Source organism: Xenopus tropicalis, chromosome 6, assembly GCF_000004195.4.
Source record: "Xenopus tropicalis strain Nigerian chromosome 6, UCB_Xtro_10.0, whole genome shotgun sequence".
Classification (NCBI taxonomy): domain Eukaryota; kingdom Metazoa; phylum Chordata; class Amphibia; order Anura; family Pipidae; genus Xenopus; species Xenopus tropicalis.
Genome location: NC_030682.2, coordinates 142344507 through 142366940, shown reverse-complemented (window position 1 = coordinate 142366940; position 22434 = coordinate 142344507). Strand labels below are relative to the sequence as shown.

Here is a 22434-nt window from a genome sequence, read left to right as displayed (position 1 = left end):
TGGGCAACATCACCAGAGATATTTATCTCCAATCTTAGTAAACACGCCCGTTAGTGCCTTTTATTACATAGCCCCATATTAGTCTATGCTAGAAATAATAAAGGGCTGATGGAAACTGTGCTGGGCCAGGGCCCACAAACAGGGCCGCCGCTCCCTATAAGCAGAGTACGCAGTCTGTGTAGGGCACCAACTCCCAGGGGGGCACCATCCCAGCTGCTCAAAAAAATCGTTTTTATATATTATAACATACCCCCCAACACTGTCCCGCCGGTTTTTATAGGGCATCCCGCCCCCGCAATTGGGGGCACTTACTATGGGGGAATTGTCTATGTGGGATATTGGGGGCACTGTGTGTGGAGCCCCTATAGTAGGTGTTTTTATTATTATTTTATTTTTACTTCCGTAATATTTGGGGGAGGGGGCACAAAAGTATATTTCTGCTTAGGGCACCCATTTGGCCAGCAGCGGCCCTGCCCACAAAGACCTCAGCCCATCGGATAATCCTCTAGTGCTCTGGAAAACCAGCCCAACCCTGTGTTGCACCAAAATCTAAAAACATTAATCCCGGAACGTGTCCATTCTGATTAGAAATATGAGCATGTTCTCCGTATACTATCTTCGGTGCTGTTTTGCCTGCTCAGCAGATGTTGCTCGGCAGTAAGTCCCTTAGCCTGGGCCCGGTTACACTAATGATTCTGACTTCAGAACCAAGCACGGTATTAAGTTACAGTGCAGTTGATATTAAAGGAGAATTAATTAGGTGCCCAGCGTCACCGGCAATGTGATTTTCTGCTGCTCCACAGAAAATATTGACTCGGGTTCTCTATAAGCTGTCTGTTTCCTCTAGATGAAGAAGAACGCGCTCCGGCCCCCGGTACAAAGGGGGTTTATTTTAGCTTCTCACAGGGGTACATAATGGGGCTACAGTCACACACACAAAGCAACATGGGGCAAAGCAACATAAAGCGCTAATCAGAGGATATACAGTACATTCAGGGCATTTATAGCTTTCTCTTCTTCTTTCTCTGTTTCCCCCTCTATTTATACATAGATAATTCTTTATCTTTCATGGGAGGCTTAGAATTAAAAATAAATACTGCGGAGAGGAGTTCTGCAAAGGCTGTTGTTCCCAAGTTTGGTACCCGGTGTTCTCTGCCTCTAGGATTCTTCTCTGATTGCATTGCTATGGGGGCCATTTATTAAAGGTTGTCTTTTGCTCCCACACTACTTCCTGTTACAGTTAGAGCTGCATCACTTCCTGTCAGCTGATCTCTGAGGGGGCACACAGCCCATCACTAAATGGCGGCTCAAGGGAAAGGATGTAAAAGGGCAATATTTACTGATATATATTAGATATATATAAGATTTTTTTTAAATAGGACACTTAGGGGCTGCTTTACTAACCCACGAATCCGACCCGAATTGGAAAAGTTCCGACTTGAAAACGAACATTTTGCGACTTTTTCGTATGTTTTGCGATTTTTTCGGATTCTGTACGAATTTTTCGTTACCAATACGATTTTTGCGTAAAAACGCGAGTTTTTCGTATCCATTACGAAAGTTGCGTAAAAAGTTGCGCATTTTTCGTAGCGTTAACGCGAAAAATGCGCAACTTTTCGCGTAAGTTTTAACGCTACGAAAAATGCGCAACTTTTTACGCAACTTTCGTAATGGATAGGAAAACTCGCGTTTTTACGCAAAAATCGTATTGGTAACGAAAAATTCGTAAAGAATCCGAAAAAAATGCAAAACATACGAAAAAATCGCAAAATACCGATCATTACGAAAAAAACGCAATCGGACTCCATTCGACCCGTTCGTGGGTAAGTAAATCAGCCCCTTAATATGATGTAAACTGTCTGTTAGTTAACTATTCATTCTGGGGGTATAGTTTTCCTTTAACTTAGCAAATCAAAGTGAGTGTTCAGTAATGCCAAGCTGGGGATGGTGTGATCCATCTATTGGTTGAAATGTAATTTATACTCCAGCCTATGGGATTGAAGCAGATCCAACATAGTATGGCTGAAGTCTATTTGCTAATCCATGTCAGACCTGCCCAATGGTCATAGCAGCTGAGAACAAAGCAGAGATAAAGGGCCAGCTTGTCCCCTAAAACCTGCTTCACCTGGGTGGGGGCACCCTTACTATGGTACATGCATATATAATGGTAGCACAATATACTGTAGAGACCTACACAAGCCATTTATTTCCACTGCTTTTGTTTTCAGGAGCTGTATTCCCAGTCCTACGATGCAGTAGGCGTCATGTTTGCCTCTATTCCCGGATTTGCCGACTTCTATTCCCAAACCGAAATGAACAACCAGGGTGTCGAATGCCTTCGTTTGCTGAATGAAATCATTGCCGACTTTGACGAGGTAAATTAAATGAAATTAACAACATGATTTGGTTATTTCTATTCTGTGGCTCAAACATATAACGTATGTAGTACAGACTGTGTATTTAAATGGGGCAGTTGGACATCACGGTGGGAAGGTTGGACATCATATATTGTATCTGGAAATTTCCACCAAGGATTTGTTTATGGATTTGGATCATTTGTTAAGTTGCCGATCACAGTGAAAAGAAGATATTCGTTATCTGGAGTTCCACTTGGATTGAGTTCCACTTGAATTGAGTTCCACTTGAATTGAGTTCCACTTGGATTGAGTTCCACTTGGATTGAGTTCCACTTGGATTGAGTTCCACTTGAATTGCGTTTCACTTGAATTCTTCTCATATAAAGGTGGCTTAATACAGATGTAGTTAGGTGTCAAAACGTTGGCTTTTTTGCTATTCAACGGTATTCAGGGCCTCCTGAACTTCATGATATCCTGAACGCCTTCAGTGGCCACTTTAGTGGCCACTTTGAGGGTTTGGTAGGACAGGCCTCCTGCAATCTACCTTTTCAAGCTTCTATGAGCCATGGGTTTAAGTGATAGGTCTGTATAGTCCTCCTAGAGATCTAATAAGCTCATCCATCCAGGTAGATAATTTATATGGACATTATACAACTGTTGGGGCTGTAGCTGAGGGGTTATAAAACCCAAGTAGGGTCATCCATAGACCCATAGCATAGGTTTCTTTTGAGTAAATTGTTCTCATTAGCCACAGACTCCTTTTACATTAACATTATTCTTTTAGCTGTACAGTGCACTTTTAGGGGCTGATTTACTTACCCACGAACGGGTCGAATGGAGTCCGATTGCGTTTTTTTCGTAATGATCGGTACTTTGCGATTTTTTCGTATGTTTTGCAATTTTTTCGGATTCTTTACGAATTTTTCGGATCCAATACGATTTTTGCGTAAAAACGCGAGTTTTCCTATCCATTACGAAAGTTGCGTAAAAAGTTGCGCATTTTGCGTAGCGTTAAAACTTACGCGAAAAGTTGCGCATTTTTCGTAGCGTTAAGTTTTAACGCTACGAAAAATGCGCAACTTTTCGCGTAAGTTTTAACGCTACGCAAAATGCGCAACTTTTTACGCAACTTTCGTAATGGATACGAAAAACTCGCGTTTTTACGCAAAAATCGTATTGGTAACGAAAAATTCGTACAGAATCCGAAAAAATCGCAAAACATACGAAAAAGTCGCAAAATGTTCGTTTTCAAGTCGGAACTTTTCCAATTCGGGTCGGATTCGTGGGTTAGTAAATCAGCCCCTTAGAGTCGTGGAAATGTAAGGGGTAGGCCCAGCGGAACAGTTGCATTGAAAAGGAACCCCATATTTTTAATTGATGTATATTGCAAAGTTTCTTGAAATTATGTTCAGTTTTCAAAAAGTTTAAGTTTGGGTGGAGTTTCCCTTTAAGTTCTGGAAACAAGAGCTTCTTCAAAGTGCTGCAATAATTATGGGGAGGTTTCAGTGCTCTGCTGTTCCCTTCAGTACAGATGTATATTAGGGTAAAGAATACAACCCTGCACTACAGTTCAACCCAATTGCAACCATGAAACAGGTGACTCAATTGGGCCTTTTTCCCTCTGTCCATGGGCTGTTGGGTTATTATACCAAAATACCATAAAGTGGTACTTTATTCTCATTAGTCATGGATTCCCCTTACTTCAGTATTCTTCTACTGACTGTACAGTACACTTGCAGAGCCAGAATAAAGCTGAATAGGTACAATAGTCCCTTCAATGTAGCACAATGAGTATGGGAAAGCTTTGCCCTAACATACAGGTGATGGGGAGCATAATGGAAACTACATGTAACTACTACCTTCAATAAATTCATTGCAGTGAACCTGCTGGAGCCCTTCCTTCCTTTCTATTGGATTTTGTATAATGGAAACTACTCTGCACTACAATCCAATGTATATGGGGTAAAACCGCTGTCTGTTCAGTACCTGAGTTGAGCAAGATATCTCCAAAATGGGACATTACAAACACCTGGAGATTTTACCAGCTTGCAAGTAAAACCCACAAAAGAAAGCCCAAAGAAGCCAAGGTTCCTTCACCCAGTCCCCCTATATATACAGTCAAGTTCCCCCAGTCCAACAGGCTCTTCACCCCTAAGATAAATTATATAGATTAGACAATTCGGATATACAATTATTTTTGTAGACATCCCCAATTAATGAACTGACGCAGAAATCTTATTTTTTTTTCTACATGATTACCATTGGGGTCATCAATAATGAAGTTGCAGGATATAAACAGCTTCCTGCAAAGACTTTAGAGAAAGGAAGATCTTGCCTTTCTGTTCATTAGCAATTATTTCAGCCAGACTAACCCTGCCGTTTCGAGAGACCCGTATCTCTGCAATTACACCGCGTTGCTGGCCTTTTCTTGTAGCAAGAGGTTAATGAACATGTTCCAATCATTGGAGAAGGAATGAAGTAACGGTGAACAAAAAATCCACAGGAATTGCAACGAGCTCATTATATTCCTCTGCTGGTTCATTAGAAACTACAGTGCAGAATAATAATAACCAATTTCTGAACCTTACACTGTCATTTTCTCACTTTGGGTTTTGTCTCGTATGTACCCCCAGCCTAATCAATTTGTGATGTTGCATTTAAAAAGGAACAATGGGACAGGCTCTCCGAGGGAACTGTCACTCACCGGCTATGTGCAACTGATGCTATTTATTGCTATAAAAGGTCATATTTGAACAATCAATATGGAAAGGATTAGCAGTCTTGCCGCATACGACATAATGCTCTCGGTTTTTCATGGCCTTGGAGACTGTGGGATTTTTTCACATCCATGTAACGTATATATAACAGCTGCCTGCTTCCCTCGATAACTTTATTTTTGATTAAGTACCTGCTGCAATTCAACCCTATCTGTTTATTTTAATTTGGAATTCATTACTTTAGTTGTGACTACTTATTTTATTTTTGGATCTCTTTGTACCTGAGCTCAGGGCCGATTTAAGGTGCCCCTAAGAAACAGGTACATTTGTAGGGTTATACTGGGGCTGTTGGACATTAAACAGTCAAGTATTATAGTTTTTAAGTCAATTAGACTCATATAGCAATGCAGAACTGCCCCCACTGGGGTGCCATTTTGTACTTTTATACCTTCTAGAGAAGACCAGTTATAACTTTATTTCTCCAGACATATGTTGTACCTAAATGACAAGGCCCTTCACTCATCTAGTCACTCATCTATCATCTTGGCTCCAATATAATGGCTACATTTTTTCCTTGGGTTTTGTGCACCTTAGTAATTCAGCACTGCCCCCACTGGTGTGCCATTTTGTACTTTTATACCTTCTAGAGAAGACCAGTTATAGCTTTATTTCTCCAGACATACTGTATGTTGTACCTAAAGGACAAGGCCCTTCACTCATCTAGTCACTCGTCTATCATCTTGGCTCCAATGTAATGGCTGCATTTTTTCCTTGGGTTTTGTGCACCTTAGTAATGCAGCACTGCCCCCACTGGTGTGCCATTTTGTACTTTTATACCTTCTAGAGAAGACCAGTTATAACTTTATTTCTCCGGACATATGTTGTACCTAAATGACAAGGCCCTTCACTCATCTAGTCACTCATCTATCATCTTGGCTCCAATATAATGGCTACATTTTTTCCTTGGGTTTTGTGCACCTTAGTAATTCAGCACTGCCCCCACTGGTGTGCCATTTTGTACTTTTATACCTTCTAGAGAAGACCAGTTATAGCTTTATTTCTCCAGACATACTGTATGTTGTACCTAAAGGACAAGGCCCTTCACTCATCTAGTCACTCATCTATCATCTTGGCTCCAATATAATGGCTACATTTTTTCCTTGGGTTTTGTGCACCTTAGTAATTCAGCACTGCCCCCACTGGTGTGCCATTTTGTACTTTTATACCTTCTAGAGAAGACCAGTTATAGCTTTATTTCTCCAGACATACTGTATGTTGTACCTAAAGGACAAGGCCCTTCACTCATCTAGTCACTCGTCTATCATCTTGGCTCCAATGTAATGGCTACATTTTTTCCTTGGGTCCGGGCTCCTTAGGTCTGGGCTTGGGTCCGAGATCTTTAGGAATGAATTGCACTAATTAATATAGTGATGCATCATATGTTCCTGTCCCAAACTTAGACTCCAGTGAATCTGGGTTTCTTTGTTCTTTAATATGGGCCTGGGAGACCTGAGCTTCAAGTCATACCCTTCTTTGAACCGGCCATACACGCACCAATATCATACGAAACCTCGCTTCGTACGATATTCGGTGCGTGTATGGAGGCTCGACGAGGCGACCGATATCGCAAAAGGGTGCGGATATCGGTTGACTCGTCGAACGCCAGGTTAAAAGATTTTTATTGGGCGCCATTGAAGGTGCCCGAGCAAAATCTACGTTCAGGGCTGAATCGGCAGAAGGAGGTCGAATTCCTATTGTTTCTACCTCCATACGATTCAGCCCTGAACGTCAGGGGAGGGTGGGAACGATCTTTCGTGCAACCAATACTACGTGTATGGCCACCTTTACCCAAAGCATTATTGTCCATGAAATATCAAGTTATTAGAGCCCCAAGCGTAGTTTCAACGATATTGGCTTCATTATCCTTCTTAGGTTTCCTTTTCCTTACCAACCTAATAAAATTTGTGTTTCCTCTGGGAGAATCCTGACGACAACATTCATCGGCTGCTGTTAAAGGCTGTGAGTTGTAGTTGATGAACAATTGGAGACTCATATATGTAGATAAGCTGCTAATGTGAAAGCAGGCCCGGCCAGCATTATGGCATCCCAGCGAGGATCTTATCATGATCTACCTATTTAGAACTTTGGTAGCATATGCTGATCTGTGAAATGACCTTATCTGCCCGGACACCTTGAAAGAACGAACAGATGGTCCGTGGGTGAACAGAGGACATTTGTTGAAGCTAAAGTGGCATTTGTTTTCTATTTCAAATCTGTTTATTGACTAAGTAACTTATAAACTAATGCAAAAGAAATGTTGATGTATCCATAGAGTCTTAAATATACCATGCCATTAAAAATGGCAGCAATCCAGTGTAAAGTAAAAAGACGATTGTATAATCTGTAGGGAATTTGCAACGGTTTTGCTTCACCTATCTTTGTTAAGGTTAATTTTATATCTAAAATCAGTAGGCAAGGCTTAGTAGATGATGGTATATAAGAAGATAAATAGGAGGCAAATCATATCACCGCAGTATTTCTTTACCTTATCTCCTCAGCGTGTAAAGCAATTACTAGTGATTGAGATAAGGGCCCCCCCACCATGGATAATTGTCTGCTGTACATACAGCCTGGATCCTATGATTGTAATAAAGGGAGGAATATACGTCTTACCTTATGGAACTAGAAAACATGGATCTATCACAACATTGGGCCAGATTCAGTTCAATGAGAAAAAGGTTTATCATGGACGAGATTTGATTTGAAATCCAATTCAGTTCGGAAAAACGGATCTCAAAGTTTATCACATGAAAACTCTATTAAAGTCTATGGGAAAGTTTTTTCTCCTTGAATTGAATCTCATCAGTGAGTTTTCATGTGATAAACCATGAGATAACTTTTCTCACTGAATAGAATCTGGCCCTTTGTTTGTTAAAGGGTCTAATAACCATGAGGTCACCAGTGGAGTAAAAAAATAAGCTCTGTTTGTCAGGGAGTAGGGCATTAGTAAAGGGTATGGCTCATACAGGTATGTGGCCCAGGATGAAGCACATATGTCAAAGGGGCACCCCTCAATGTGGATCAAGGACCTACCTAACCTTTCCCCCTGAACTGTTTTCCTGACTGGCAAATACTGTTTTAGTGCTGATTCCTGTCTTCTTGCTGGGTGGAGGCTCAGCTGCTCAACTATCTGACCTACTTGTATCTTTCACCTACTAAGGTAACTTCAACAGAATCTGCTCTAAAAGTAGATGACCTAAAATGATGGATACTGAGATTCCTGCCTTGTGCAATTCTCTAAAGGTATTGGTCCTCAGGACCTTAGCATCATCAGCGAAGACCTGGGCCAACAAGTCACTTCATTATATGGACTTTTAGGGCAATCCCCCCCCCCATACACATTGACAGATGCCTACTTGTAAAAGCTTCACCAAGGCAACTCCCCAGGGAAGTATAAGCAAAAACAATACACTAAAATAAAATATATTAATCCTTTTTAAGCTGGCCATACACACACTGATAATATTGTACGAAACCTCATTTCATGCGATATTCGGTGCGTGTATGGGAGCTCGACGAGGCGACCGATCGTTGATTGTCCAGGTTAAAAGATTTTGATTGGGCGCCATTGAAGACACCTGAGCAAAATCTACATTCAGGGCTGAATTGGCAGAAGGAGGTAGAATTTCTATTGTTTCTTCAATTTATCCCCAAACGTTAGTGGAGGGTGGGAACGATAGAAATTGCTACGTGTATGGCCACCTTTACAGTTGCTTGGAATATTATGTTGGAAGAATGTTCCCCAAAGAGTTTACTAAGGAAAAGGCCTCCAAGAAAAAGCCCTGCCGTGTAACTGGTTGGAAGTGCATCTGGTTTTTACGGCATCTTGAACTGGAGTATATATACAGTATATATTGCTCAGTGACTCCTCCAATGGGCTTAGGGTGAAAGGAGAGACATTTCCATATGAAGGGAAGCCCACACACTGAGATATTTTATTGTTGATGTTTATAGACATTTAATAACACAGTAGCTAATAACATTTTGGATTTTCATTTCAGTTACTGGGTGAAGAAAGATTCCAAGATATTGAAAAAATCAAAACGATTGGCAGCACTTACATGGCCGTGTCTGGATTATCCCCAGAGAAGCAGGTACCTACCACTACCTATTTACTACATTTGTGTTGTATTTTCCACTAAATATATAAAGGAGTAACAGTGATCAGATTCACAATGAAGTTTAATGTGTGATATGGATCCCAGGAAAACTTTATTTAAGAATCCCCGGCAAAAACTTCTTCCTGGCCGACCTTCCCTCATCTCAATGTCATCACTTTCACTAACTCTGTGCCAAAAAGTGTCAGAAATCTGCAAATTAGACTTTAAGGTGATACTTTAATGGGCAACTGGAAAATAGATTCTGTCAAGCTGCCAGACTATATATACAAAATGATAGTTTTATGTTTCAGTGTTCTGAGCCCCCATTGGACCTTCTGCTGATACATTTGCTGGTGTTGAGGTAGAGTTCCCAGGAATTGTGCTGATAACCCAACCAGCCCTTTCCTTCTCCCAATCATCTCCCAATTTTGTGCAAACACAATTGGTTGCAATGAATGTGTAAGTTAACAACCCCTGTGCACACATACAAACAGTGTATTGGCCTGAATGAATACTTTCTCTCCCTTGGAGGTTGGACAGCACTACATTAGATATTAAATGAAACTGTTCACATTTTACCCCATATGACTATAAGATTTTCATTCATCCAGGTCATGGTATATCTAGTATAAATAAATCTAAAGCAACTGGACTTGTTAAGTAATCATTGAAGACGTTTCACTACTCATCCGAGCAGCTTCTTCAGTTCAACTGACTGGTATGGAAATTGGTGCCATTGTGATTGGATTAGTGGAAGAGTATATATGCTGAGGACTTCCCATACCAGTCAGTTGAACTGAAGAAGCTGCTCGGATGAGTAGTGAAACATCTTCAATGATTACTCAGCAAGTCCAGTTGCTTTTGATTTATTTATACTAGATATACCCCATATATTTGTTGTCTCCCCTCACATTTATTTGTCCCACCACAGTAATGCAGAACTTCTGTGGGCTCTTCACCCTTTTTTAATTCAAAGCCCTACAGGGGATAAATCCCATATAAATCCCATTCTGTACATAAAGTTTGGCAAACCATGAGTGAGGTGCAAATATCTCATTTATCACTAGTCTACTTAGCCCTTAGCCTACCCATCAACCCCACCAACGTAATGAGATAAACTTCACTAACAACACACCAGGAGCCACTATTAGAATACCTACCAGGCAGTGACAGCTTTGAATCAGTGACTCGAGAGCAACATGTTGATCCTAGTGGCCTCAGGGTAGGTGCCATTCTTACATTTCTGGCTTGGAGACAAGCTTTGGAAGCCCAGAGACACAGTTTTACCCCAAGCAGAGCCTCCTGCCGGCTAGAAGTCCCCATGGGGCTACCAAATAGCCAATCACAGCTCTTACTGGTCTACTCCTAGGAACTTTTTTCATGTTCACATTGCTCTTCAACTTTTTTTTATATTTAATGTTGCCCATGATTAAAAAAGGTTGGGGATCCCTGTTCTAGGAGGCTATTGAATGAAGGTGAGGTAATTAAGCCCCAGTGCTAGTGAGCGAAGGAGAAGGTGAGGTAATTAACCCTCAGGACTAATGAGCAACTTCTCCAAGGCCTCACAGAGCCCCATGCAACTGTACAAACTGTAGATGTTGCTCAGTGCCCAATACAATACATGGAACCTTTTAGAGGAGAAGACTATGACATTTCAGGTATGACCATGCAGCATTTGACTGCCCTCTACAAACAAATCCAGGCACCTTTTGTAGCAGGTTGTTTTTTTTACAATAGATGATGATGGGCTTGTAGGAACATTTACATCAGTTATAAGTAGATATACACAATTTCAGTGCCTATTACCCCCATCTGTAAGCAGATTCTGCCAAGAGAAGGTTTGAGGGCTCGTCCTAGGTCTCTTTTATACCAGTAACTACTTGATCTACCACTTGATCTTGCAACAGACCCTCTTGCATTGCAAATACATTTAACTTGGACACAGATCACTCATTTTTATATGTTTAACTCTGACACATCATTAATTGGTAACACATACGCTCAATTACCGAAATATCACGTCGCTGTTTCTCCTTTAATGAATACCACGGAGCAGTTGAAGATGTCTTTGCATTGTTGTCCTTTAGGATTTATCTGTGTAACTATTGATCAGCTGAGAGCCTATAGGTGAAAGATCAGTAAAAATGTCTAGCATTAACCCATTCGTTACCTGACATAGATTGGTGTAGAGTCAACATGAACACAGACTTTGGTGATTGTTAATCATCAACCCTGCTTTGAACCATGAACTCCCCTCCAGTTCTTTTCTCCTTTTTTCCTCCAGTAGAACAGTTGCATTCTTTATACTCAATGATAGTCCTCTCTATATATATATATATGTATGAATTGGCAGTGGTTTTAATCAGAATGGGCATCAGTGATTTCTTAAACATTGACAATGTATACAATATCGGCACCTCTATCCCCAGTTAGTTGCCACAATGTCAATAATGCTAGTGTTATGTATTGGTGGAAATGAGTGCATTCAGCTCAGCCTGTCTTGGGTTCCTAGAGCCCCTACACTTGGGATACTTTAGGGCCCTGTTAATACATCTCCATCTCTCATCTCTTGGAGAGCAACACAAGCACCATAAAAGTTCATGGAGGAGCCAAATAAGGGCTGTGATTGGCTATTAGGGGCCTCTATGCACCCTATCAGCTTACAGGGGCTTTATTTGGTAGGAAATCTTGTTTTTATTCAACCAAAACTTGCCCCCAAGTCAGGAATTCAAAAATAACTCCCTGGTTTGGGGGCACTGGGAGCAACATCCAAGGGGTTGGGGAGCAACATGTTGCCCCGAGCCACTGGTTGGGGTCACTCTCTAGACTATTGGTTCCTAAACTGGGGGGCCTGAAAGGTGGCTGGGGTGAGCTAGGTCAGCTAGGGTGAGAGGAAAATGGCTGTTTGCTCTTCCTGAGACACCTGGAAGCTCATGAAGCTTATTTAGGGTAAAATTTTGATTTAACATTTCCTTTCCTATATATTCTTGAGATTATAGCCAACCAATGATATTCATTCCCCCATATGTTAAAAAAGGCAGTATATTTGCCCAGTTTGCCCCACATGCCCATTTCCCTAGCCCACTACGCCCATTGCCCTGCTCCAGCCCAGCCATTTCCCCGCCCATGACATCATCACTAGGAGCAGTAACCTATGGCAACCAATAATACGTTTGTTTTTAAACAGGTGGCCAATAAATGCTACCTGCTTATTGGTTGCTATGGGTTACTGCTCCTGGGCAAACCTAGTGCCTTTTATTACATAACCATATATCTTTAATATCCATTACCTTGTTATGAGCTAAGGGGGGGGGGGTCTGAACAATGATTGGTCCTACAAGGGGGGTTTGAACCAAAACAACTAATGCTGTAGCCCAATATACAATATAAAGCTTTCTTCCTACACACAGCAAACGTGTGTGAAGTGTTACCAGGCACTAGAACCTGATATATATGTATATACAATTCTAATATATATATTTGATTTTGAATCATTCTGTTTTTATTTACTTACTCTTTATCAACTTCATTTAATTTACTTGTTTAACAAACTCATCCGAACCAGTTTGTAACCAAGGAACATCTGGGCGTGCTTATGGCAAGATATAAAAAGCAACACAATTTTGCTATTACAGGGAAATTGCACTCCTCGGAGCTTTGTCGATGTAATATTCATGAAACTAAGCATTATATTTGCTAAGGACAATATACAAGCACGGTGCAAGGTTATACTGGCTGGATCCAACTATATTTAGCCTGTATTTGTTGGCTAAATCTGCTGTATAATAAATTATCTAGCAGTTCTAGTTGAACATAAAAAGAAATGATTTATCACAGATCAACCAATCAGCAGGAAGCATTTACTGGTTACCTGTTTAAAAAACAAACATATTATTGGTTGCTATGGGTTACTGGGCAGACTTAGTGCCTTTTATTACATATGGAGGAATGAATATCATGGTTTCCACCTTACCTCAGTTAAAGAAGGACACACAAGGAATTTATATACCAAATAATTCATTAACCATTCATTTAGATCAGGGATCCCCAACCTTTCTTACTCAGGAGCCACAGTCAAATATAAAAAGACTTGGGGAGCAACACAAGCACCATAAAAGTTCATGGAGGAGCCAAATAAGGGCTGTGATTGGCTATTAGGGGCCTCTATGCACCCTATCAGCTTACAGGGGGCTTTATTTGGTAGGAAATCTTGTTTTTACTTGCCCCCAAGTCAGGAATTCAAAAATAACTCCCTGGTTTGGGGGCACTGGGAGCAACATCCAAGGGGTTGGGGAGCAACATGTTGTCCTGAGCTACTGGTTGGGGATCACTGATTTAGATGGAAACTAAGCTGAAGCCACTGTGTTTGGCAACAACCATAGAAATATCATGTGGGATATAGACTTGTAGAATGTTCAGTTGGAAGCCATTGTAGCATTGAACCCCCAACACATATCTAATATATTTTGTTATATCTCTATCATCCAGCAATGCGAAGACAAATGGGGGCATCTGTGTGCGGTGGCTGACTTCTCCATAGCGCTGAATGAAAGCATCCAAGAGATCAACAAGCATTCCTTTAACAACTTCGAATTACGCATTGGTAAGCCCCTGCCAACATCGCTATCGGTTTGAATACAGCAGTCCGGCATATCTTCCACTGGGGATGGAGGATGATAAAGGGAATTATAGTTCAATGAGAAGCTGAGGGGGCCAAAGGTTAGCATCCCTTGTTAGGGCTGAGGTTTCCAATAAAAACCAAGGTGAAGGGCCAAATCAATCATTCAGCTTGCCATTAAATGGGGATAATACTGCATGGAGTAGGCCGGACGTGTATGTGTGTGTGGGCTGAAGCGAGGGTGCACACTGTGTAGGCTGAACACTGCACAAATACACACACACTGCAATAGCAAAGAAGGAAAATGAAAGCGCACAAGGATTATTTTGGGGTGTTCCCCCTCCCTTATTCGGGTTAATTCTACTAAATCCGGGACAGGTCAACTGGCCGTCTGTATACATAGGAATTACAAATATTTGTCACCATATTGTAGCTTTGCTCCTCAGATGTAACCTGCTCATTTCCTTGATCCATTAGGCGATGATTAATTTCAGCACCTGTACTGGTCCTTTCCAGCCTCAGTGAACGCAGCCCATGTTGTTCTCCATATTTGTTCTGTTTAGAGCAGGGGTCCTCAAACTTCTGACCCAAGGGGCCGTATCAAGGGCCCCTTTGGGGGGCCAGACCGCCATCAACAGCAAACCCCCCCACCCCCCGTCGGAGGCAGCGGCAATGGCAAAATGTGGCCAAAACTGGTTGCATTTCCCCCCAACCCCTCCCCCCTGGCACTCCCTTTGTTCCCGCTGAGTCCTACCTGCCGTCCGTCCTCCCTCTCAGCTCCCCCGTCCCGCTCCCGGCTGAGTCCTCTCTCTCCGCTGCCAGTAGTGAGGGCGCAGCGGGGGGCGGGTAAATTCCCCTAGGGGCCGGATCCGGCCCGCGGGCCATAGTGTGAGAACAGCTGGTTTAGAGTATCCCAAGTACTGTGCCATAGCACCAAAACTCCATAATAAAGCACTTGTACCTATGTTTTGATATACCAAGCACTAGTGCACCCAAAGAGAGTCCTGCACTTTACTCCTTCCATAGACATTACATGGCTCCCATTGCACCAGTACATGGTATTTGTTGTACCTGGTACCGATCCAAATGAATGCCTATGGCACATCCATATGATGCAACAACTCTTGATAATGCTGGAATTCTGGGGGGGGGGGGTATAGCATTCTGGGAAATAACATGGAAAGCTGTGATAACTGTTTGCCAGGCTATTTCCAAATCAGGCCCTGTGTGTTTGCTGAAATACTTTAATAAAGGTAATAAATGGAGATGGAGGGGCCTGTTACATAGTTACATAGGGTTGAAAAAAGACCAGAGTCCATCAAGTTCAACCCATCCAAGTAAACCCAGCACCCACAACCCACACCTACCAATCTATACACTCACATACATAAACTATATATACAACCACTAGTACTAACTGTAGATATTAGTAGAAATTATATGACCAAACTTCTTGCCAGGTTGTATAAACCACCCGGCCCCTATCTGTATCAGGTTATATCATTTCTGTGCTGGAATAAGTCAATATCTTGTATGTTCTATAGAGGAAACTAGGATATAGTGGATACTCTGGTGAAACACCAATTGTAATCAGTGCCTTGTCATATTACTGTAACACATGGGCGTCCACAGAAGGGGGCAAGAGGGGGCACTTGCCCCCCCCCTGGAAAAGTAGCAAAAAAAACAAAAACCTTACTCCGTTTCTGCAGTCCCCTCAAGCCCGTTTTTGCTGTGCTCCGATTGGATCTTTCTTCTTGTGGATTCTCCAATCAGAGCACAGCTTCCTTGACAGACAGTAAAATTGACCAATCAGAGCACACATGCACACAGGGATCGGGAGATTTTGCAAACTGGAAACAGAAATAAAGACTGAAAAGAAGAATCTGCAGCTGTAACTTTACCTGAGAACCAACTCTCAACTTTTGCTGCAGTTTTCATCCCACAGGTACTATACACAGGTACTATACACAGGCACTATACCCAGGTACTATACCCAGGCACTATACCCAGGTACTATACCCAGGCACTATACCCAGGCACTATACCCAGGCACTATACCCAGGTACTATACACAGGTACTATACCCAGGCACTATACCCAGGTACTATACACAGGTACTATACCCAGGCACTATACCCAGGCACTATACCCAGGCACTATACACAGGTACTATACACAGGTACTATACACAGGCACTATACACAGGTACTATACACAGGTACTATACACAGGTACTATACACAGGCACTATACACAGGTACTATACACAGGTACTATACACAGGTACTATACACAGGCACTATACACAGGTACTATACACAGGTACTATACACAGGTACTATACACAGGTACTATACACAGGTACTATACCCAGGCACTATACACAGGCACTATACACAGGCACTATACCCAGGCACTATACACAGGTACTATACACAGGTACTATACACAGGTACTATACACAGGCACTATACACAGGTACTATACACAGGTACTATACACAGGTACTATACACAGGTACTATACCCAGGTACTATACCCAGGTACTATACACAGGTACTATACACAGGCACTATACACAGGTACTATACCCAGGTACTATACCCAGGCACTATACCCAGGTACTATACACAGGTACTATACCCAGGTACTATACCCAGGTACTATACACAGGCACTATACACAGGCACTATACCCAGGTACTATACCCAGGTACTATACCCAGGTACTATACCCAGGTACTATACCCAGGTACTATACCCAGGCACTATACCCAGGCACTATACACAGGCACTATACCCAGGTACTATACCCAGGCACTATACACAGGCACTATACCCAGGTACTATACACAGGCACTATACCCAGGTACTATACACAGGTACTATACCCAGGTACTATACCCAGGTACTATACCCAGGCACTATACACAGGCACTATACCCAGGTACTATACACAGGTACTATACCCAGGTACTATACACAGGTACTATACCCAGGTACTATACCCAGGCACTATACACAGGCACTATACACAGGCACTATACACAGGTACTATACACAGGCACTATACCCAGGCACTATACCCAGGCACTATACACAGGCACTATACACAGGTACTATACACAGGTACTATACCCAGGCACTATACACAGGCACTATACACAGGTACTATACCCAGGCACTATACACAGGCACTATACACAGGTACTATACACAGGTACTATACACAGGTACTATACCCAGGCACTATACCCAGGCACTATACCCAGGCACTATACACAGGTACTATACCCAGGCACTATACACAGGCACTATACCCAGGCACTATACCAGGTTACCCAGGCACTATACCCAGGCACTATACCCAGGCACTATACCCAGGCACTATACCCAGGCACTATACCCAGGCACTATACCCAGGCACTATACCCAGGCACTATACCCAGGCACTATACCCAGGCACTATACACAGGTACTATACCCAGGCACTATACCCAGGCACTATACACAGGCACTATACCCAGGCACTATACCCAGGCACTATACCCAGGCACTATACCCAGGCACTATACCCAGGCACTATACCCAGGCACTATACACAGGCACTATACCCAGGCACTATACCCAGGCACTATACACAGGCACTATACACAGGTACTATACCCAGGCACTATACCCAGGCACTATACCCAGGCACTATACACAGGTACTATACCCAGGCACTATACCCAGGCACTATACACAGGCACTATACACAGGTACTATACCCAGGCACTATACACAGGCACTATACCCAGGCACTATACCCAGGCACTATACCCAGGCACTATACCCAGGCACTATACCCAGGCACTATACCCAGGCACTATACCCAGGCACTATACACAGGTACTATACCCAGGCACTATACCCAGGCACTATACACAGGCACTATACACAGGTACTATACCCAGGCACTATACACAGGCACTATACACAGGTACTATACCCAGGTACTATACCCAGGTACTATACACAGGCACTATACACAGGCACTATACCCAGGTACTATACACAGGCACTATACCCAGGTACTATACACAGGCACTATACACAGGTACTATACACAGGCACTATACACAGGCACTATACACAGGTACTATACCCAGGCACTATACACAGGTACTATACACAGGCACTATACACAGGTACTATACCCAGGTACTATACCCAGGTACTATACACAGGCACTATACCCAGGCACTATACCCAGGCACTATACCCAGGCACTATACCCAGGTACTATACACAGGCACTATACCCAGGCACTATACCCAGGCACTATACCCAGGTACTATACCCAGGCACTATACCCAGGCACTATACCCAGGTACTATACCCAGGCACTATACACAGGCACTATACCCAGGCACTATACCCAGGCACTATACCCAGGTACTATACCCAGGCACTATACCCAGGCACTATACCCAGGCACTATACCCAGGTACTATACCCAGGTACTATACAGTTCTAAAGAATCACTAGCTGACATTAAATTGTTTTTTGCCTGACCTGACATCTATAATAATATATAATCTATCCCCTACCCTAACAGATGGAGGGTAAGTTAACTCTTTCCCTCTGAAAAAGCTCATTGTGTGTTTATATATGTGTTGTTGTTTTTTGCACTTACTATTTTTTTTTTTTTGTCATTGTTTTGTTCATTTATAGTAAGTTACAGTGGGGCCAATGTTGTGTATCAGTGCCAGTGTTATAGTGCCAGGGCCTGAATATCTGCCATCTGTACCCACTGCTCCTCATGGCATATAATGTGCTGGGTTTGTAAATACAGACTGCGTCTCACTGTATATAATGGGGAGTCAGTACCCACTGCCTTTCTTGCTATAAAACTAACATAAACACATCTAAAGGGGTGGTTCACTTTTAAGTTAACCTTTAGTATGTTATAAAATGGCCTATTCCTAGCAACTTTGCAATTGGTCTTCCTAATTAATTTTTTTGAATAATTTGCCTTTCTCTTCTGCCTCTATACAGATTTCAAATGGGGGCCAAAAAATATTGCTCTGTGAGGCTACAATTTTATTATTATTATAATTTTGTATTACTTATTTTTCCAAGTAGGCCCCTTAACTATTCATATTCCCATCTCTTGTTTAAATCACTACCTGGTTGCTAGGGTAAATAAGACCCTAGCAACCAGATAGCTGCTGAAATACCAAATGGAGAGCTGCTGAACAAAAAGCTAAATAACTGAAAAACCATTAAAAATAAAAGTGAATTCGAATGCGAACTACCCCTTTAAGCTAACTGATCACAAACACAAATGTTTGCAGATCCCCTAACAGAAGTGCGCGTATGAATACTTTTACTACTAATACTAAACATTTTAGGGTAAAAAAAAAAAGCACCCCCACCCGCACTTTTGTACAGTATCCCTGGGAGTCAGTGGGAACGGCAAGAGGTAGTTGGGAGGTTAACTTTTTACGTCAGCAGTGAATCCACTAAGTGTCACATTAGCTGTAGGTCAGTCTGTGTATGGGCCATATTTAGCCTCCCCTAGTATCATCCTGCAAAAAAAAAAAAAATATATATATATTTATCTGTTGCAGGATGATGCTAGCTTACTTGCCCCCCCTTGGAAAATTTTCTGCGGACGCCCATGCTGTAACATGATACAGGTATTGGATCCCTTATCCGGAAACCTGTTATCCAGAAAGTTCCAAATTACATAAAAGCCATCTCCCATAGACTCCATTATAAGCAAATAATTTTAATTTTTAAAAATGATTTCCCTTTTCTCTGTGATAATAAAACAGTACCTGTACTTGATCCCAACTAAGATATAATTACCCCTTATTGGGGGCAGAACAGCCCTATTGGGTTTATTTAATGGTTAAATGATTCCCTTTTCTCTGTAATAATAAAACAGTAAATGTACTTGATCCCAACTAAGATATAATTACCCCTTATTGGGGGCAGAACAGCCCTATTGGGTTTATTTAATGGTTAAATGATTCCCTTTTCTCTGTAATAATAAAACAGTACCTGTACTTGATCCCAACTAAGATATAATTACCCCTTATTGGGGGCAGAACAGCCCTATTGGGTTTATTTAATGGTTAAATGATTCCCTTTTTCTCTGTAATAATAAAACAGTACCTGTACTTGATCCCAACTAAGATATAATTACCCCTTATTGGGGGCAGAACAGCCCTATTGGGTTTATTTAATGGTTAAATGATTCCCTTTTCTCTGTAATAATAAAACAGTACCTGTACTTGATCCCAACTAAGATATAATTACCCCTTATTGGGGGCAGAACAGCCCTATTGGGTTTATTTAATGGTTAAATGATTCCCTTTTCTCTGTAATAATAAAACAGTACCTGTACTTGATCCCAACTAAGATATAATTACCCCTTATTGGGGCAGAACAGCCCTATTGGGTTTATTTAATGGTTAAATGATTCCCTTTTCTCTGTAATAATAAAACAGTACCTGTACTTGATCCCAACTAAGATATAATTACCCCTTATTGGGGGCAGAACAGCCCTATTGGGTTTATTTAATGGTTAAATGATTCCCTTTTCTCTGTAATAATAAAACAGTACCTGTACTTGATCCCAACTAAGATATAATTACCCCTTATTGGGGGCAGAACAGCCCTATTGGGTTTATTTCATGGTTAAATGATTCCCTTTTCTCTGTAATAATAAAACAGTACCTGTACTTGATCCCAACTAAGATATAATTACCCCTTATTGGGGGCAGATCAGTCCTTTTGAGTTTATTTAATGGTTAAATGATTCCCTTTTCTCTGTAATAATAAAACAGTACCTGTACTTGATCCCAACTAAGATATAATTACCCCTTATTGGGGCAGAACAGCCCTATTGGGTTTATTCAATGGTTAAATGATTCCCTTTTCTCTGGATAACAGGTCCCATACCTGTACATGGTAATCGTTAGTGGATCTATGTGTTGAAAGGAAAGACAAACGTAACCCTCAGTCTCAGCCAGGAACTTGAGTACATGCCTAAGCAAACTAGAGGTCACGCCAAACTCTACAATCCAATGGTGGAGAGACAGTAGTAGGGGCTTATTCTGATATGGGCATTAGTGCCAGCAGAAGCTCTGAAGGCCATTACTCAATCATCTCACAACTGGCAGATCTTAGTTCTAACCCCAAGTGTTTTTGCTTCCTTTCAGGTATTAGTCACGGGTCAGTGGTTGCTGGTGTGATTGGGGCTAAGAAACCACAGTACGACATCTGGGGGAAAACAGTCAACTTGGCCAGTAGAATGGACAGCACAGGAGTTAGTGGCAGGATCCAAGTGCCTGAAGACACCTATCTCATTCTGAAAGAACGAGGCTTCGCCTTCGAGTACCGGGGAGAGATCTACGTGAAAGGGATCAGCGAGCAGGAAGGAAAGATCAAGACATATTTTCTTCTAGGAAGAGTACAGCCAAATCCTTTGATATTACAGCCAAGAAAACTAACTGGGCAATATTCCTTAGCAGCCGTTGTCTTAGGACTTGTACAGTCTCTGAACAGACAGAAACAAAAGCAAATTCTAAATGAGAACAACAACTCGGGTATCATGAAAGGACATTACAACCGACGGACATTGCTGACCTCCGGCGGGTCAGAGGTCGTTACCCAGACAGAGGGAACTGACAAGTCTGAATTGCCATAATAATAAATGTTTTTTTTTTCTTTTGGGTTCATTTTTTTGTATTTCTTTTATATATAAATACGCAAATAAAAAATGTATAATTTTTTTACAAAACGGATTATTTTTGCTTTCTTGACGTGGACCTATGGGAATATATTGTTTCAAGGCCAATGTCATAGATCAGTGTCCAACTTCTGTGGCACCGAGGGCCGGAATTTTTCTGGCCTCCGTGGTGGAGGGCCGATAATGGAAGCTAGTTTTGACCACTCCCCTTTTTAAAACCACACCCATTTGAAACCACACCCATGTTATCTCATGACCATAGCCATATTAATGGTGGTACTACAGCAAAAACCTGCCATACTCTGCCTGCCCTACCCTGCCTGTGTGTGCCATACTCTGCCTTCCCTACCCTGCCTGTGTGTGCCATACTCTGTCTGCCCTATGCTGCATGTGTTTTCCATATTTTGACTGTGTGTACCATACTCTGCCTTCCCTACCCTGCCTGTGTGTATGGCACACAGAGGCAGCATAGGGCAGGCAGAGTATGGCACACACAGACAGAGTATGGCACACACAGGCAGCATAGGGCAGGCAGAGTATGGCACAAACAGGCAGTCTACAGTTACACAATGCTGGCACTGCTCCTACAGTCTGCACAATAACTATATATTAAAAAAAACTTTTTAATTGCAGTACCACCTCAGTATATGTTCTTTTTATAGTGTGTAGGGTTTATTTGTGGGTTTCTACTGCTCCTACAGTCTGTCTGAGGTGTGAACAGGGGAACAATGGGAGTGATTACAGTCTGAGCCTGAGACGTGAACACTGCAGGGGGTGAACAATGCAGAGATTAAAAGGTGTGAACAGTACAGGGGATTACATATTTAAACAATACAGGG

The 22434-nt window shown here is 42.0% G+C and overlaps 1 protein-coding gene across 3 annotated transcripts in view; it reads left to right on the top strand.

Annotated features, from left to right (window-relative positions):
• adcy8 (uncharacterized LOC549366) overlaps positions 1 to 21646 on the top strand; it is a 191027-nt gene extending 169381 nt beyond the window's left edge. The window contains exons 15-18 of one of the 3 annotated variants that reach the window (XM_031903382.1): positions 2229 to 2375; positions 9136 to 9228; positions 13723 to 13837; positions 21066 to 21641. In XM_031903382.1, the coding sequence (XP_031759242.1) occupies positions 2229 to 2375; positions 9136 to 9228; positions 13723 to 13837; positions 21066 to 21553 (843 nt within the window). In that variant the 3' untranslated portion in view covers positions 21554 to 21641. Of the gene's footprint in view, positions 1 to 2228; positions 2376 to 9135; positions 9229 to 13722; positions 13838 to 15729; positions 15798 to 21065 lie in introns of those variants that run through there. The other 2 variants (XM_031903383.1, NM_001016612.2) reach the window with 2 other exon arrangements.
• Positions 21647 to 22434: the final 788 nt, after the last annotated feature.